We start from the raw sequence: 19,656 nt of genomic DNA, 5'->3' as shown, positions 1-19,656 counted from the left end.
GAATCAAAACTATTTAAAACACAACAAAAACAGCAGGGCAACTGACGGACTCAGCTGATAAAATAGTGCATAGTGTTTTATTAGGTTTTTGTATATGCTGGAAGCCGACTAGAGTGGCTGGGGCAACGCAGCCGGGTGGGGAGGGTACAAATAAATGATGATGATGATGATGATGATAATAATAGTTATTATTATTATTATGATTAGTCAGATGGGTGGGGTATATAATAATATAATGTTATTACTATTAACTGCTAAAAACATAGGGTGGGAAACAATGACTTAAAAAGCAGTTAAACATTAATAGAATTGATATTCTATATACCACGGGTTACAATGCTTCAGGTTGTGTTTTCTCGGGTTGCGGATCGCCAAAACCCGGAAGTACCGGAACGGGTTACTTCCGGGTTTCGGCGGTCACGCATGCGCAGAAGTGCTAAATTGCGCTGTGCGCATGCGCAGATGCGCCGCTGCAGGTTGCGGATGCTGCGGATTGTGGGTGTGCATCCCGCACGGATCACGTTCACAACCCAAGCCTCCACTGTATATATCTAGAAACTATTGTATATATCTAGAAACAATCGTCGTGCAGATTGGAAGGTCAGCGGTTTGATTCCCTGCGACAGGTGAGCTCCCGTTGCTCAGTCCCTGCTCCTGCCCACCTAGCAGTTCGAAAGCACGTCAAAGTGCAAGTAGATAAATAGGTACCACTCCGGCGGGAAGGTAAACGGCGTTTCCGTGCACTGCTCTGGTTCGCCAGAAGCGGCTTAGTCATGTTGGCCACATAACCCGGAAGCTGTATGCCGGCTCCCTCGGCCAATAAAGCGAGATGAGCGCTGCAACCCCAGAGTCGGTCACGACTGGACCTAATGGTCAGGGGTCTCTTTTATCTTTACCTTTACCAGAAGAGAGGAATGCCTTCCCTAAATGGTTCCTTATTCCATGTAAATATGCTGTGTGAATAGACCGTTTCAGAGCTGCATTTGTCCAGTCCTGTAAAGTGCTGCTATCTTGTTAACAAGACTGAAAGTTGACTAGCTTACCATGTTCATACAATCGTGGGAAGTTAATTCTGGAGCCTATTTTAAGTGAATAATCCTTAGGAGAGTTTTAGTGTTCTGTTATCTCTGGTTGATTGGAGGCACCAAGTTCCATATCCATGAATACTTGAATGGGGCGATGGAATTCCTCGCTTAAGCAATTATGTTTGTTTTTAAAAAATATTTTATTTTGACAAAGTAATAATCATAAATAAATACAAATAAAAATGTGCACACCACCACCAAGACCGTTCCGTTGTAACTACCCAACCTCCCATAATTTCAATACCTCTCGTGATGGTTTGAACCTTTTCCGTTTTAACAGTACAATTTCTACAAATACCCTCCATATCTCCTCAAAATAATTTCTCCTGCATATTTCCCATCTTACCTTAATGGCACATGTTAATTTATCATTAATAGCCATATCCCACACCTCTTTATATCATTCTTCCATTTTGTATTCTGCTTGCCCCTTCCAATTCCTAGCTATCATAATGCGTGCAGCTGTCAATGAATTTGTGAGCAAGTCCTTCATAGCCTGTGAACCTTCCACCCCATCATAAATGGATAAAAAAGCTACCTCTGGACTTTTGGTCAGCTTTAAACCAGTGATCGCTGTTATCTCATTAAAACCCTTTGCCAAAAAATTGTACATATTTACACTCCCACCATATGTGAACATAATTCCCGGTTTCCTGGCATCCCCTCCAACATAACACCAAATTTTCTTTGTTTATTTGATTTAATCTGACTGGTGTTAAATACCATCTCCAAACTAATTTATATATATTTTTTATTCTATGCAAGTAGATAAATAGGTACTGCTGTGGCGGGAAGGTAAATGGCGTTTCCATGCGCTTTGGTTTCCGTCACAGTATCCCGTTGCGCCAGAATCGGTTTTGTCATGCTGGCCACGACCCGTAAAGCTCTCTGTGGACAAACGCCAGCTCCCTCGGCCTGAAAGAGAGATGAGCGCCTCAAATCCCATAGTTGCCTTTGACTGGACTTAACCGTCCAGGGGTCCTTTACCCTTTACCTCTTGCAATTCTTGGTGTGCGTCCTACTGCCTTGCTAGCTGCTTTGAAATATACTTTTTAGTAAGACATGAGCACAGTCGTCGAAGTCTCCGGAAAGGGAAGGAATCAAAGACAAAGTTTCGTTTTGCAAAAATATATTAATATTTATAAAATATTAACTCAGTTACATTGTTGTGCATTGTTGAAAGCGTATATACACAGTGTGCTAAAAAGACTGTAATATTGAGATTATATATATATATTTCCACACATTTAGTGCATCAGCAAGAATTGGTGTTTTGGTGATATTTGCTGTTGCAAAATATGGCCTCCGATTCAGTCAGATATTCAGTATCCAGATTAATATTTGGAGAACAGTGGATGAAGGACTTGTGCAAACATAGCCCATAATTTATACTGCAGTTCTCATCTTCCTTCCACCTGTCGCTTTCGTAGCATTCACATCCACCAACTTCTTCTTCTTCTTTTGCCTTGACTTTTTCCCGCCTCTGCAAAGCAAGGCAAATAATCTTGAGCACTGCACTTTCAAATCTATAAAACTGGAAATGTGAATTGCAATAAATAGCTGCCGGAGGGAAGATATTAAGAAGGGATGTTTGGAATCCCTCCCCTTAAAAATATATATTCAGAACCTTTATGGATGTTGACACTGTAAGTACATAGTAGATAATGGTAGGATGAACTTACTGGTGTATTCTCCTAACCACATGTAGATTAGGGCATGTGGCACGTTTATGGTCTGTCGCTCCACAAATGAAGCATCCCGTCTCAGATCCAGTGTCAGCATTCTTACAAGAGTGACTCGGCAGAGCACAGCGACCACAAACACTGCAATGAATCCAAGCTGTGAAGGGCGGGAAAAGTAACAAGGAAAATGTGTAAGTTGTTAAATTCTGTGAGAATTCCAGCCACTGGGATCATTTCCTGCAGCCCTTAAGGGGAATACAGTGGTACCTCGGGTTACATACGCTTCAGGTTACATACGCTTCAGGCTACAGACTCCGCTAACCCAGAAATAGTGCTTCAAGTTAAGAACTTTGCTTCGGGATGAGAACAGAAATCGAGCTCCAACGGTGCAGCAGCAGTGGGAGGCCCCATTAGCTAAAGTGGTGCTTCAGGTTAAGAACAGTTTCAGGTTAAGTACGGACCTCTGGAAAGAATTAAGTACTTAACCCGAGGTACCACTGTACCCTGTTCAGGTCTCTAGCCAGCCTAGGAAAGAGTGGGCAACAAAATTCAAAAGGAGCCATGTTCTTCCACAACACAGAAGAAAACTCTGGGCTGTAGAATCTTAAAATTGGAGGGGACCCCAGGGTCATCTAGTCCAACCCCTGTCAAAGTCCCTTATTGATTAAGGGTATTTGTTTAGAGTCTGTCTTGTTGAGTATAGCTGCTTAACATTTTTAATAGTTTGAGCTTGATCTTTTTATTGCAAATTTGATGGTAAAAAGTGATCATTTCTAATACTTACAGGGTTTTACACATTTTTTGCAAAGGGAACAATGCGTCCAACGTCTCCCATCCTATTTGAAAAATAATAAAAGTTGTATATAGTTTAAAAATGGAAAAATTTAGCACTCCAGTTTTTAATTCTCCCCCCCTCCTGCTTTAATACAAATGTCCCATTTTTCCTTGCACACATGGCATATCTTCCTTGACTAGAAGAGCAAAATTTTATTTTCTTTCTCGATATTCCTCTTACAGGCCACATTGTTAGAAAGAAATGTGCTAATCCAAAGTGGGCAAGTCTGTATCCCCTTGCAGTGACACAAAAATGCTATTCTGCAAGATACGTACTAAAGTTGAGGACCAAGTCTTGCTAAAACTCTTTCTAAACACACTTACTTTTGATGTGCACGAATCACAGATTTCACAGTGCTGGTTGTCTGAACTAACGTACCGCTGGCAGATGGAGCAAAACCTGGCAGACCCAGAAAAAACAATTAAAATTCTTAGTCAGCTGTAAGGAATATTCACGATACAGCGCTACAAGTAAGTAAAGAGATTTCTCAATAGGCCACACAAACACTTTGTAAACACAATTTTTTTACAAAGTAAAATTCAAAAACCTTTTAGCTCCTCTCAGGTTAAGCAAAAGCTGTACCTGTATCCTTCTTCCACAGGAAGCACTATCAAACGTGGTGAAATGTTGGTAAATATACGAACTGGGGACTGTTTACGACCTGTTTTTCCGTGCTTATAAAGGGCATGATTATCATAGTCCACCTAGAAAATAAAAGACAACAGAGGAGTTGAAACACACTGAAAAGCTTTTATCAGCTAAATTCCAAGTCAGGAAAGAGACCTCATGTACATTTTTAATCTATTCTTTACCTATGCTTATGATATTTAGAAGTCCAGTTCCCCAAAGACAAGAAAAGAGCAAGATTAGGGTGCCACTATTTTCATATTTTAGTCCCATCAGTAGCTCCACTGAAAAGCCTGTCTAGAATGATAACGTGTGTGACTTTGGAGAGAGTGAAATATTCTGTATACCAGTAGTCTTCAGCCTTTTCAGAGGCTGAATCCACCTCCAAAATTGTTGTTGGGACGATTTTTTTTAAAAAAATTACAATGCATTTTTATAGTGGGTTCTTAAAGACCAATGCTCTACATGGTCTCCCGTTGCAGCACAAAAAGCATCAGTCAGAACAGGAAATTCAAAGTGCTCTGACAATGGGTTTCATCTCATCCTAGCCAACACAAAGTACTGTATTTTCTGGCATATAAGACTACTTTTTAACCCAGGAAAATCTTCTCAAAACTCGGTGGTCGTCTTATACGCCGGCTACAGCAGCAGCTCCTGCAGCAACTCCCCACCAAAGGATAAAACGACAGCAAATTAAATCAGAGGACACCAAGCTCTCTAGATGAAGCAGAAATACGCTTGAAAATTGGCCCCAGAAGCCCCCAGCCACTGGGAAGTGGAGGGGATTTCTGAGCCGGACTGGAGATTGGTTTTTTAAATTTTTATTTGGAATGCATTGGAAGAGGGGTAGTCTTATACGGCGAGTATATCCCAAACTCTATATTTTAACTGGAAAAGTTGGGGGGGTCGTCTTATACGCCCAGACGTCTTATATGCCAGAAAATACGGTAAATTACCAGAGTAGCTTTAGAAAAAAGAATACTTTTTTTTTCTAACTTCACAATACCACTTCTCTGGGCCCATACCTGATAATCCAGCATACTGAAATTTGGAAAAAATTCAAGAATGCGTGACTCAAAGAAGTATGGAAATATCCAAAGGATGGGTAAGTTGTTGTCAGCAGGATCTAGGAAAGCAAAGGGAATAAAAAATGTACTTTTCATCACATAAAGGGAACAGATAATAAAAATCTACAAGCGCTGCCTGACAGCACATAAACCTGTAAACAGTTTTGTAATGGCTGTTGTCCCTTGTTCTTCAGATAAAGCTTTAACGGATGAGTCTGCCAATTAAAGTATGCAGCCCACTGCAAATGGCAAATATTGCCTGCGTTGTTGCATTATATTGATCCAGCAAAGATATACCATTTGGAATTAGAAAAGCTGCATTCACTTTTCTAATACAGTGGTGCCTCGCAAGACGAAATTAATCTGTTCCGCGAGTCTCCTCGTCTTGCGGTTTTTTCGTCTTGCGAAGCACGGCTATTAGCGGCTTAGCGGCTATTAACGGCTTAGCGGCTTTAAGAAAAAGGAAACAAACTCGCAAGAACTCGCAAGACGTTTCGTCTTGCGAAGCAAGCCCATAGGGAAATTCGTCTTGCGGAATGACTCAAAAACCGGAAAACTCTTTCGTCTTGCGCGTTTTTCGTCTTGCGAGGCATTCGTCTTGTGCGGTACCACTGTATCAAATTGATCAGAAATCAGAAATAGTTACCTGCACCTCCTGTTTGTCTCCACATTGCAATCAGCTTTTTGAAACTAAACGCCAAAGCTTCAACCAAGCCTCCAAAGGGAGGATCAGCCACCATGATGACGTCTTTCCCATTGTCCTCCTGCAAGAACTTCTCACATATCTCATAAGCATCCTGCAAGAGATCAGAGACAACTTCCATTTCAAACTAAGTGGTGATCTGTCAGTTAACCTATAGGCATCACTTTGTAATCTCAGTAGTGAAAAATGTTTCTAAGGCATGAATTTAAAAGTATGATATCCCTATACATTCTATTTACATGCAATTATGGCTGATTGCCGAAGAATTGATGCTTTTGAATTATGGTGCTGGAGGAGACTCTTGAGAGTCCCATGGAGAAGATCAAACCTCTCCATTCTTAAGGAAATCAGCCCTGAGTGCTCACTGGAAGGACAGATCCTGAAGCTGAGGCTCCAGTACTTTGGCCACCTCATGAGAAGACTCCCTGGAAAAGACCCTGATGTTGGGAAAGATGGAGGGCACAAGGAGAAGGGGACAACAGAGGACGAGATGGTTGGACAGTGTTCTCAAAGCTACCAGCATGAGTTTGACCAAACTGCGGGAGGCAGTGGAAGACAGGAGTGACTGGCGTGCTCTGGTCCATGGGGTCACGAAGAGTCGGACACAACTAAATGACTAAACAACAACAACAATAGGGACGCAGGTGGCGCTGTGGTCTAAACCACAGAGCCTAGGCCTTGCCGATCGGAAGGTTGGTGGTGGGAAGGCAAATCTCTGGTGGGAAGGTAAACGGTGTTTCTGTGCACTGCTCCGGTTTTGCCAGAAGCGGCTTAGTCATGCTGGCCACATAACCCGGAAGTGTCTGCGGACAAACGCCGGCTCCCTCGGCCCATAGAGTGAGATGAGCGTCACAACCCCAGAGTCGTCCGCAACTGGACCTAATGGTCTGGGGTCCCTTTGCCGTTTTATGTGTAAGCATACGTAACGGCTCTCTAGCGTGTGGAATAATTTTATCTGTTTTACACCCACATTTTACTTGAGAGATATTCTTGCGCTGTATTTTTCTTAAAACATTTAAGCTGCAATTCTATACATGCTAACCTAGGAATAAGCCCCACTGAACTCAGCTGGACTTCCTTCTGAGTAGCCATGTACAGGGCTGCACCTTGATGAGACAGGAGAAAAATGGAAAGGACAAACAAATGTCCATTGCATTGATTACGCAAGTCTTTGAATCCCCAATGAGCAGGTCCCCACACAAATATGAACCTACCCGGACCCTGAGATCATCTTCCGAGGCCCTCCTTCGTGTGCCTCCTTCTCGAAAGGTCCGGAGGGTGGCAACACGAGAACGGGGCCTTCTCTGCAGTGGCTCCCCATCCGTGGAATGCTCTCCCCAGGGAGGTTTGCCTGGCGCCTTCATTATGCACATTTAGGTGCCAGGCAAAAACGTTCCTTTTCAACCAGTCCTTTGGCTGAACCGATTTACATCCTATGCCCTTTTAAAATGTGTTTTTGGGGGGTTGCTATTGTTTTATTTTTATTAGGTATCTTGTGGTTTTATATCTTGATTTTATTCTGCAAACCGCCCTGAGACCCCCGGGTATAGAGAGGTATACAAATTCAATTAATAAAATAAATAAATAACAATAAATATCTGCTTAGCTCCTAATGTTCATTCAAAGAAATGAGAGAAGTACTAGGTTCCACAAGTAGTATTCATAAAAAAATTCCCAGTATTTGGCTAGGCCTTACCTCTCCAGCAAAGAAATGGTGGTTAAACATGTTGTAATGGCAAAAGTCCTCCTCTGTATAAAACTGAGAGTACCTGTAAATTAAGTATTCCCATTATATTCAAAAAAGAAAAGAAGTCTGCCAAAATTGACTTGTTGCTTCAAGTCAGCATGTGAAATGGCCTCAGTTTCCTGTCTTCTCTGCCCTTAAAAGTTGCCACCTACACTTCCATCAGGTTCCTCCTTCTTAGTGCCTTGTCATAGAACCACATATTTATAGAACTGGAAGGGCCCAGGAATCTCAACACGTGGGCTCCCATCCAATTTGAAACCACACCAGACCCTGCTTAGCTTTGCAGATGTGCTAGCGCTTCTATTGCTGTATCACTATGACTTTCTGCCCACCTTTTCTCCCCTGACCTCCAGATACCTCTTCACTTCTCAAGGTCTATTCCTGCTCCTAGGGTCCATGTGACATGCTTAAAAGAGCTGACCATTTTAATAAAAGCTTACCTGAAATCAATATCTAACAAAAGGCTCTTAATGCAGAGTTCCTGATCCTGCGATGTTTGGAATTGGATGAATTCATGCAGCCTAGAAAGATTAACATGAACCATTTAAATGTAAGATACGTGAATATCAAGAAAATACACAATGATGCAGAATGTTCTTTTTAAACATACGAGGAAGCCACCTATTCCCCCCCCCCTAAAGCCATGAATCCCATGACTATATAAGTAACAGGGTACAAGCAATTCTTTACGTAACTGGAGGGATACGTAAGCGGAGGTACGACTGTACAATCATTTTAAGGTTTTGTTTCATTAGCATCCAACACTGAATGTGGGAACATCCAGTAGGCTCTGATAAAGCTTCTGGCAAGCATCCAAAGCCACTTTTCCATTACTCAAGAGAAGGAAGGTGCTATTTACTTCAATGAAGTTGTTTTACAAATAAGTCACAATCCCTTATCTGTTTAAAGGTAAAGGGACCCCTGACCATTAGGTCCAGTCGTGACCGACTCTGGGGTTGCGGCGCTCATCTCGCTTTATTGGCTGAGGGAGCAGGCATACAGCTTCCGGGTCATGTGGCCAGCATGACTAAGCCGCTTCTGGCGAACCAGAGCAGTGGAAACGCCGTTTACCTTCCCACCAGAGCGGTACCTATTTATCTACTTGCACTTAGACGTGCTTTCGAACTGTTAGGTTGGCAGGAGCAGGGACCAAGCAACGGGAGCTCACCCCGTCACGGGGATTCGAACCGCCGACCTTCTGATTGGCAAGTCCTAGGCTCTGTGGTTTAACCCACAGCGCCACCTGCGTCCCTTATCTGTTTAAGCAACACCAAATGCCTCAAGACAAAGCCTTTTAGAACCCTAAGAGGTACCAGCTCCCACTGGGACCAAATACAGTGGCGCACGGGATCCGTTCTGGAGCTCCAGTCTTATCCCGAGGAATTCACAACTGGAGGTGCATGTTCTGCACATGCAAGCGGTGCGTAGAGCACTTGTGCGCATGCAGCAAAACCCGGAAAAATGCTTCAAGGTTTGCCTCCTGAAGGATACGCAACCAGAGGTGTGTGTATCCAGGGGTACTACTCACTGACTTACCTTGGGGTGCCAACACAAAGTACCCTTTTAAAACCCAGCGTAGTGATAAGGTCCAGCAGGAACTGGCAGCTTCTCTCGGTGAACAGGTATTGTGCGTTTGTCTTCTTATTCTCCAGAGGGATGAGGAGCTGGCTGGGCCTTTTCAGATGGGCAACAGAGACGTCACTAAGGACCTGATGGCCCAGGTGTCTTCCCCACTCTGATGGCAACAGCAGCAGCTGGCATTCTCTGCAAAACCTCCTTTCCGACTGTGGCAACGCTACATACTCCTTGTACCTTATATTTGAACACAAATTGGAAATCCGTCACAGAGCTGTAACGGCATTTGATTGCCTTCGTTCTCTGTTAGCCTCACCTCCAACTCCTTACCCTAAGAGTGTCTCTCCACCCATCTAGATCAGGGGTAGGCAAACTAAGGCCTGTGGGCCGGATCCGGCCCAATCGCCTTCTCAATCCAGCCCGCGGACGGCCCGGGAATCAGTGTGTTTTTACATGAGTAGAATGTGTGCTTTTATGTAAAATGCATCTCTGGGTTATTTGTGGGGCACAGGAATTCTTTATTTTTTTCAAAATATAGTCCGGCCTACCACATGGTCTGAGGGACAGTGGACCGGCCCACGGCTGGAAAAGGTTACTGACCCCTGATCTAGATGAACTCTGCTTGTGCATGCTAAAGATGAGATTCTTTGCGGGGAGACGGTGATCTATCAGTGATCTACCACAGACATCCAGTGATCTACTGGGTAGATCACGATCTACCTGTTGGACGTGCCTGGTCTAAGATAAAATTATATGGAAATGATATATCAATGGCATCTAACACCAAGGAAGTTGGCAGAAATGCATAAATCTAAATCAAATAAGTGTTGGAAATGTAATGAGAAAGAAGGTTCTTTCTATCATATGTGGTGGCCTTATAGTAAGGTCAAAGCTTACTGGGAAATGATATATAATGAAATGAAAAGGATGTTTAAAATAACCTTTGTAAAAAAACTCAGAAGCTTTTCTTTTGGGAATTATAGGGACAGAACTACCTGAAATGTATAGAAACTTATTCATGTATGCTACTGCAGCAGCAAGAACGTTACAGTGGTACCTCGGGTTACATAAGCTTCAGGTTACAGACTCCGCTAACCCAGAAATAGTGCTTCAGGTTAAGAACTTTGCTTCAGGATGAGAACAGAAATCGTGCTCCGGCGGCGCGGCGGCAGCAGGAGGCCCCATTAGCTAAAGTGGTGCTTCAGGTTAACAACAGTTTCAGGTTAAGAACAGACCTCCAGAACGAATTAAGTTCTTAACCCAAGGTACCACTGTACTTGCCCCAAAATGGAAAGAAGCAGGAGTCCCAGTAAAGGAAGAATGGATACAAAAACTTATGGAGTATGCAGAAATGGCAAAACTTACCAGGAGAATAAGAAATCAAGAAAACATGAATGGAAACGGTTAATTGAATATTTACAGAAAAATTATAAACAGATAAAAACATGGGCAGGATTATTGTAACAACCTGCGGCTTTGTAAGAGAATGTATTTAAAGAAGATGAAAAAATGAGCAAATTAAGTTAATTTGGATACGCAGAAGGCATTGAAAATAAATTTAAGGAACCGCAGAAAGAGGGGGATGGAAGTCGAGTTTTGAAATGTCAAAATGAATGTAAAATTAGTGAAATGTAAAAAACTAGTGAAATGTATAAACTTGAAAAGTACAAATAAATAAACAAAAGATTCCCTGGAGCAAAGAGGGGGAAATTCCTTTCTGCAAGGAGAAATCTCTTGCACTAGGCAGTACAGGAACACCAAATACTACCCCTGGTTTTTTGTTTTTTTTAAAAAAGGAATACTGATTCATTCAAATAAAAATAATAATTGTATAGGTACCTCTCTACATTGTCTCTGTGAGATAATAATGGTTGATGGCGTTGGTTGTAAATTTCCCGTGCTGAAAGTCTAGCTTCTGATACCTGAGGAAAACGTGTATGAAATATACGTAGAAATTCAATATTTACATATTTACAATGCATACAATATTTATCACAAACAGATACGGTTTTTGAGAATTCAGTCCGGCTCAGGTTTCAAATTTTTTTCTCTCAGAATCTATGGCCCACTCAGAAATTTTAAAAATCCAAACTTTGCTTCATAGTAGTTCTCAGTCCTACATACTTAAGTATTTGCTTCGTTTGGGAAGAAGAACTACTGGGATGTTTTTGCTTTTATTTTGATCATGTATTTTAAGGTTTTATATTCTGATTTTATCCTGTGAACCGCCCTGATACCTGCGGGTATAGGGTGGTATACAAATTTAATTTAATAATAATAACAATAATAATAATAATGCAAAATGTGGACTTTTTGCTAAATGACTGAAACATGACTTCAGATGTGCACATTCACTGGTTCTCTCTTCTAAAGTCTTCAGCCAATTTCCCCCTTTTCTCCCCTTCTTTTATGTCCATCTCTGCCAATGACACACAGCTTAAAAAAACACACCACTGAGCAGTGCTTTTTTCCTGGGGGTACGCATACCCCTGAACCTTTTGTGAATCTAAGTTTGGCCTCATTGAGGGGCAGTATTTCAATATGAGTAGAAAAATGAGAGTACCCCTAAACTGTTTTTTAAGAAAAAAAGCTGCCACTGAGTATTCTTTAGACTGAGTACCTAGTTCTCATATGGGCACACTACTGTAGTATGAATTCCTGCGGTTCTGCAAGATACTTAACTGTCTAGCTATGTATTGGCGAACAAAATTCCAGCAATATGTAGATACCAATATATAAAGGTACCAGCTATATATCACACCTTAACATTTATGAGGAAGTCTCTTATGAGTCGGATCCCATTTAAAATCGAGCTGTTCTTAATGCTTTGAGAAGACCTGTTGAAATCAGTAAGATGACTCAGTCCTGCCTACCTTAAATCACATTGATTTCAATCAGGGTGACTAAAAATCAATGATTTTCTTTAAAAAAAAATTTAAAAATGGATTTTTAAAAAATTTTAATTGAATTTTTAAAATAAAATGCTTTTGGAGGAAAAATCTTTCTAAAGATAGTTTTCTATTTAAGTTACATTACAGTCCAAAGGCTATTCATCAGGAAATAAGGATTTGTTTTAAGTTTTTCATGTGTGCTAAAACTCAGTCTAAGTTTAAAAATAAAATATAAAATTAACCACGTAAGTTAACAAACATGGATACATATGCTATAATGTTATTGTTTTGGTTAAATAAATTGTTTACATTGTTATTAAGGAAATGATTATTTTTCTCCTTCCAATAAAGTACAGCAGAAAAGTTTTCCAACTAAAAACACTTAACTTATTGAACCTCACAATAATTTCATAATTATCTGTCTATGTATTTCTAATAGTATAACCAAATCAGTAATTTTTGATATAACTGTAAAAACTGCTCTGAAAATTTATTATTCCAAAAATGAAACCTTCATCTGGTTGTAAATATTAAGATTATACCATCAAGAATGAGTCTTTCTGTAAAAAAATGATTTAAATCAAGTTTTACTGACTAGTGATTTAAATCATGTTTTAAATTGATTTATTTTAAATCAAATCCACCCTGATTTTAATGGGGCTAAGTATGATTGTATCTGGATCTAACCCTACGATTCCTCTCCTTAGCAAGCCCTTTGCTCACCAGAACTCTACAAACTGAGAATACAAACCACAGTTAAATACTGTGTGTGCTTAATCCTCTAACGAAAATCAATGCAATTTAAGAGTGTTCAGATTTGGTGTTTTGACAATGTTCTTGAGGATTAAATGTATCAACTGTACTGTTTAAAACCTTTATTCTTTCTGTATACCTTTTCATCTTCCCACTGAAAAAAGTTACAGTCTCTTCTTTCTCTGCAAGCAGAGCAAGCGTAAAATCTTCTTCCCTCTTCTTTTCCTCGAACAATCTTTGCAAACAGAAGGGTGGGGCCTAAGAGAGAAAAGCATTGAAAGATCTATATTCCGGAAACACTGGAATTATTTTTTTCTGGGGGCGGGAATAATAGAGTCTTGCAACAAGCAATAGCAATAGTCAATGTTTGAGATTGATAACAAAAATGAACTTAAGTTGATGCCCCAATGAATCAGGTACAGCTCATTCCCACTTAAGTCATTGAAATATAGGCTCTTAAATAAAAAACAGTACATTATTCTTAAAAGATTAAGTGCATCAAAGAAAGAATTTCAAGATCTCACTTGACCTGTCAGCAATCTTTGGGGGATACTGGCAAGGGAGAAAGTATTTAGAAGAAACTGACTGAACTTGGGTGAAATCGGGTCCTCCCTTAAAGAGTTTTATGGTGAGACCTGGAAACTGAAACCCTGTGTTGTGGGTGGGTACGATTGGTCAGCCACAACACCTGATTGGTAGGTCCCTCGTAAAGGTGAAGGTAAAGGGACCCCTGACCATTAGGTCCAGTCGTGGCCAACTCTGGGGTTGCGGCACTCATCTCGCTTTAATGGCCGAGGGAGCCGGCGTACAGCTTCCAGGTCATGTGGCCAGCATGACTAAGCCGCTTCTGGCGAACCAGAGCAGTGCACGGAAACGCCGTTTACCTTCCCGCCAGAGTGGTACCTATTTATCTACTTGCACTTTGACGTGCTTTTGAACTGCTAGGTTGGCAGGAGCAGGGACCGAGCAACGGGAGCTCACCCTGTCGTGGGGATTTGAACCACCAACCTTCTGATCGGCAAGCCCTAGGCTCAGTAGTTTAACCCACAGCGCCACCCGCGTCCCTCGTAGCTGGGTGCAATCTGGCCAATGGGACACAATCCAAACTGTTTGAGGGACCTATTTATACCCATGCACGTGAACCAGAGCTTCCTCTTTCGGCACGTGCATTCGGAACACCCGCCCACCTCTCCCTACTTTTAGGGCTTTGCACTTGACCTTGCTATGCCGTTGTGTGTTGTCTGTCGTTGGGACAGGGGCACGGCAGCAATTTTCCCCACTTGGCTGATTGGCTGTTGCCATTTGGGTTTCGCCTGCTGCTTAGCAAATCGTCACAACTTGTAAGGTTGCGGATAGGCTCTGGCGCAGGTGATAGGGATGGGAGAACGCTCTTGCCATCCCTATGTGAAGGGTACTCCATTAAAGAAATCCAGGGACTCGATGGTTTGGTCAACCCTGTGAGGGGGTTGTGCCCGTGCCTGAGTCCAGGGGGACATCTGGGTGGCGGAGTTAGCCTGCTCCCGGCTTTCCGCTTATCCAGGTGTTCACCCTAGGCTGACCTATGGGTCAGGGCTACTTGCATGGCAGGGAGCTAGTCGAATCCGAAGCCTATGCAACCAGTCACTTTCTGTAATCAATAAAGTTGTGGCCTAAATTCTGCCAAAAACCAAAACCAAAATTTGAGGCAAGTGTGGATTTATTTGGCAAGAGTGTTGTTAGCCCAGAAATGGAAACAAGAAGAAATTCTGACGAAAGAAGAATGACAGACAGAATTAATGGACTATGCAGAATTGGACAAAATGACAGGAAGGATTCGAAATCTGCGGGACCAGAGATTTACAGAAGATTGAAAGAAGAAGTATATGAATTATTTGAAGAGCAACTGTAATCAACAAATTACGCTAGTAGGATTACAATAAGTTTTGTAAGGAGAAATATACAAAGTGTCACAAAGTAGAAAAAGATAGAGATAATTGGTTATGAGTTTGAAATGTAATAGGGAAGATAAGAAATGCATACTGAGAGATTAGATTGGAAAATTTTCAGACAGGATTGATGGAAGTAAAAAATTTGAATAAGATGTAAAAGTATGTTTAATTATTGTGGGAAATGATATGTTAAAAAACTAATTAAAAATAATATGCAAAAAAGAAGTGTGAATTTATTTAGGGGGAGGTTTCTGGGTCTGAACACGCAAATTTAAGGCCTACACTAAAATACTGAGGCGGGTGGGAATAAATGTTGGTGGATTCAAAAAATAAACTTGAACTGATCCTTGAAGCAAGTCTGCTTAGCAACGAGAATTCTCCCCGGCAACAGGTTCTTTATCTGGGCATGTCTGGGGGAGGAGAGAGCCTGTCTCTCTGTCCACATGGCTGCAGGGAACAGAGAGGATTAAAATCTCTCTATATAGTTCTTTTTCTTTTTTTATGTAGACCAGTAATGATACAGAGTTCTGCAACTTGTAATATAAGTTAAAACTTTGGAGAAAACCAGCGCTTTATCTGAAAGAGAAGAAAAAACTTCCAACTTCTTTCTCACAGCCATGCCAGTAGGATGGGGACTGTGTGAGACTGAATCTAAATCATGGGTAGGCAAACTAAGGTCCGGGGGCTGGATCCGGCCCAATCGCCTTCTCAGTCCGGTCCTTGGATGGTCCGGGAATCAGCGTGCTTTTACATGTGTAGAATGTGTCCTTTTATTTAAAATGCATCTCTGGGTTATTTGTGGGTCCTGCCTGGTGTTTTTACATGAGTAGAATGTGTCTTTTTATTTAAAATGCATCTCTGGGTTATTTGTGGGGCATAGGAATTAGTTCTTTCTTTCCCCCCCCCCAAAAAAAAAAAATATAGTCCAGCTCCCCACAAGGTCTAAGGGACAGTGGTTCGCCAGAAGCGGCTCAGTCATGCTAGCCACATGACCCAGAAGCTGTACACCGGCTCCCTTGCCCAGTAAAGCGAGATGAGCGCCGCAACCCCAGAGTTGGTCACGACTGGACCGAACGGTCAGGTGTCCCTTTACCTTTCCTCCCCTGTACAGACAGGCTCTAAACAAACGGGCAAACCCCACATGGCAGGACAGCCGCTCGGGTGCACAGAGCAGCGCGCGTGCCCTGCAACTGGGCGCGGAGCAAGCCACCAATGGCGGACATCCGGCGCGCTGCCCGCCCGCGACTCCCAAGCCTCCCCCAGCTGTGAAAACGAAGGGGGAAGGGAGGGAATGCCCCCGGCAAAGCACTGCAGCTCCCCCCTTCCCCTGACAGCTCGGGGTAGGCTTGGGAGTCGCGGGCAGGCGGCGCACCAAATGTCACCCCCCTCAGCGAAGGCACCCGGCGTCAACGGTCCGCCCCCACCGCACCCCCTTTCTCCGCCCGTGAGAAGAACTGAATGGTATTTATTCCTTCAGAGGATTCACCGATAGAGATGGACTACTGCTATGAAGAAAGCAGGAATATTTTCTGGGGTAACTCTGCAGTGAGATAGTAAAAGGAACCCCAAAGATTTAAGGTGCTGGTTTTGACCCTTAAAGCCCTTCACGGCCTAGGGACCCTCGTACCTACGGGACCGCCTCTCCCGGTATGCCCCACGGAGGACCTTAAGTCCATTAATAGCAACACCCTAGTGGTCCCGGGCCCTAAGGAAGTTAGATTAGCTTCAACCAGAGCCAGGGCCTTTTCAACAGAGAGCGCACCGACCCCTCTCGCTCTCCAGGCTTCAGCGAAAGCCTGCATTTGCCCCATAGGATGCACACACATTTCCCCTTCATTTTTGGAGGGGAAAAAGTGCGTCCTATAGGGCGAAAAATAAGGTAAGCTGTTCTTATATGCAACAACGGCAGCAAGAACGTTATTGGCCCAAAAATGGAAGCAAGAAGAATTACCGACGAAACAAGAATGGAGGATGAAATTAATGGAATATGCAGAACTGGACAAACTAACAGGAAGGATTCGAAATCGGCAGGACCAGAAATCCACAGAAGACTGGAGTAAATTTACAGATTATTTGAAAAGTATTTGTGGTGACCAGACTACGTTTGTAAGAAGTTTTGTGGGGAGTATTATTGGAATGATTGCAAAAATGGATAAGGGGGGGGGGAGGATTATTTATGATAATTCCAGGGAATAAGAATTTAAGAAATGCACAAGAAGTGGTTAAAACGGCAGATCATCAGAGGTTCTGAGGGAAGTCCAAAAAAAGATTGTATAAATGATGATGTTTTGTGGTATGTATGATAATTTATATGTTAAAATTAATAAAAATTATTATTAAAAAGAAGGTTAAGCCGCCTTGAGCTCCTGGGGAGGAAAAGCGACAATTATATGGACAGGCGAGATTTGCCAGGGGTGGGGGAAGAAAGCGGAAGAAAAGTGGGATTTGCAGCATGCAGCCATCGTTAAAGATGGGGAGAAATAATAATAATATTATAATAATTTATTATTTATACCCTTTCCCCAGCCACTCTGGGCGGCTCCCAATCAAGTGTTAAAAACAGTACAGCGTTAAATATTGAAAACTTTCCTGAACAGGGCTGCCTTCAGATGTCTTTTAAAGATAGGATAGCTGCCTATTTCCTTCACATCTGAAGGGAGGGCGTTGCACAGGGTGGGCGCCACCACCGAGAAGGCCCTGTGTCTGGTTCCCTGTAACCTCACTTCTCGCAATGAGGGAACCGCCAGAAGGCCCTCAGCGCTGGATCTCAGTGTCCGGGCTGAACGATGGGGGTGGAGACGCTCCTTCAGGTATACTGGACTGAGGCCATTTAGGGCTTTCAAGGTCAGCACCAACACTTTGAATTGTGCCCGGAACCGTACTGGGAGCCAATGCAGATCTTTCAGGACTGGTGTTATGTGGTCCCGGTGGCCACTCCCAGTCACCAGTCTAGTTGCTGCATTCTGGATTAATTGCAGTTTCCGGGTCACCTTCAAAGGTAGCCCCACGTAGAGCACGTTGCAGTAGTCCAAGCAGGAGATAACTAGCTTCCTGAAATTTGGCCCTCCAGATGTTTTTGGCCTACAACTCCCATGATCCCTAGCTAGCAGGACCAGTGGTCAAGGATGCTGGGAATTGTAGTCTCTGGAGGGCCGAGTTTGAGGACGCCTGCTCTAGCCTCCCTCGCAGAGCTGTTGTAAAGAGGAAACGGGGAGGCGCAAAGCTGAAGGTTAAGCCGCCTTGAGCTCCTGGGGAGGAAAGGCGGCGTGCAAAGGCGACAATTATATGGACAGGCGAGAATTGCCAGGGGTGGGGGAAGAAAGCGGAAGAAAAGTGGGATTTGCAGCATGCGGCCATCGTTCAAGACGGGGAGGAAGGGCGACTCACCGTGAGGGCAACGGGGAGCTGGGATGGAGGGGTCCCGATCCAGCACCACCGCCACCCCGGGGCGCTGCCCGTCTTCCATCGCGGCTTCCCCCCGGGCGGCTCTTCCTCTCCCCAATTGCAGGCGGAGCCAAATGCAAATGGCCGACAAGCGGCTGACCCGTCACTCCGCCCTTTTTTGCTGTGTTTTCCTTTTTTGCCTTCCCCGATCCCCGCCCCACTCCTCGCCATTTCGCACCCCTTACGCGCGCGAAACACGAACAGCCCTGCGAGGGAGGTCAAGGCTCAGACAGGCAGCGCGGACTCTTTGTGCGGGAAAGAGAGGAGGATTCGAACTCAAGCCTCCCCGAGCGTGTTGGTTCTTCAGCGCCTTTTTTTTTTTTAGCTCCCGAGCCGCGCGCTGCTTCTCCGCCTCTCGGAGGAGGCGGCTGCCTCCGAAACAACAGGAACGAGAATTGGGCTCTCTATTTTTCCTAGCTCTAGGATTTATTCCTCTCTCTATATATTTTTCGTATCTCTAGGGTTTATTCCTCTAGCTTTTCCCCCCTATCTCTAGGGTTTATTCCTCTCTCCATCATTTTCCTATCTCTAGATCTATTCCTCTCTATCTTATTTTCCAGTCTCTAGAATTTATTCCGCTATTTTTTTTCCTTATCTAGGATTTATTCCTTTCTCTATCTTTTTCCTATCTCTAGGATCCATTCCTCTCTATCTTATTTTCCAATCTATAGAATTTATTCCTCTTTCTATATTTTCCTATCTCTAGGGTTTATTCCTCTCTCTCTATCTTTTCCTCCCTATCTCTAGAATTTATTCCTCTCTCTATATTTTTCCTATCTCTAGGATTTATTCCTTTCTCTTTTTCCTATCTCTAGGATCCATTCCTCTCTATCTTACTTTCCAATCTCTAGAATTTATTCCTCTCTCTCTCTTTTTCCTATCTCTAGGATCTATTCCTCTCTATCTTATTTTCCAATCTCTAGAATTTATTCTTCTATGTTTTTTCTTATCTCTAGGATTTATTCCTCTCTCTATCTTTTTCCTACCTCTAGGATCTATTCCTCTCCCTATTCCCCACCACCACCTCTGTCTTTCACTTCCCAGCGAAACCAAGCGTGGGTAAGGATGAGAAAAGATTGGTAGATCTCCAAACTAAGTAGGCTTTCCCAAACGTAGGGTTGCTCCAGGTGTTTTTTTTCTTACCACAATTCCCATCATCCCTGACCATTGGTCCTGCTAGCTAAGGGTGATGGGAGTTGTAGTCCAAAAAAAATCGAGAACCGGGTTTAGGGAACCCTGGTTTAGATTTGTGTGTGCATGCCCTGCCGCTTCGTTTCCTACCTGATTTTAAAAAAAGCACATTTTGTTTCCTTTTTCAT

General features: G+C 43.0%; 1 protein-coding gene across 2 annotated transcripts; it reads right to left on the bottom strand.

Moving 5' to 3' along the window:
* Nucleotides 1–2,197: 2,197 nt before the first annotated feature.
* On the bottom strand, nucleotides 2,198–18,487 carry ZCCHC4 (zinc finger CCHC-type containing 4). Of its 2 annotated transcripts, none has more exons than XM_083460544.1 (13): nucleotides 18,281–18,487; nucleotides 13,105–13,223; nucleotides 11,161–11,243; nucleotides 9,283–9,558; nucleotides 8,187–8,267; nucleotides 7,696–7,768; nucleotides 5,943–6,093; nucleotides 5,255–5,355; nucleotides 4,185–4,306; nucleotides 3,926–4,001; nucleotides 3,552–3,603; nucleotides 2,768–2,924; nucleotides 2,198–2,619 (listed from the first exon to the last, which is right to left on the bottom strand). In XM_083460544.1, the coding sequence occupies exons 1-13, from the start codon at nucleotides 18,357–18,359 to the stop codon at nucleotides 2,472–2,474; spliced, it is 1,518 nt and encodes a 505-aa protein (XP_083316670.1). In that variant the 5' UTR covers nucleotides 18,360–18,487; the 3' UTR covers nucleotides 2,198–2,471. The 2 variants fall into 2 exon arrangements, with proteins under 2 accessions (XP_083316670.1, XP_083316671.1); XM_083460545.1 differs by having other exon boundaries at nucleotides 2,198–2,568; nucleotides 18,281–18,482.
* Between the last annotated feature and the right edge of the window lie 1,169 nt (nucleotides 18,488–19,656).

Source organism: Podarcis liolepis, assembly GCF_965112155.1.
Source record: "Podarcis liolepis genome assembly, chromosome: 9".
Lineage (NCBI taxonomy): Eukaryota > Metazoa > Chordata > Lepidosauria > Squamata > Lacertidae > Podarcis > Podarcis liolepis.
Note: the sequence above shows the minus strand (reverse complement) of the source record. Positions and strands in the feature narration are given on the sequence as shown.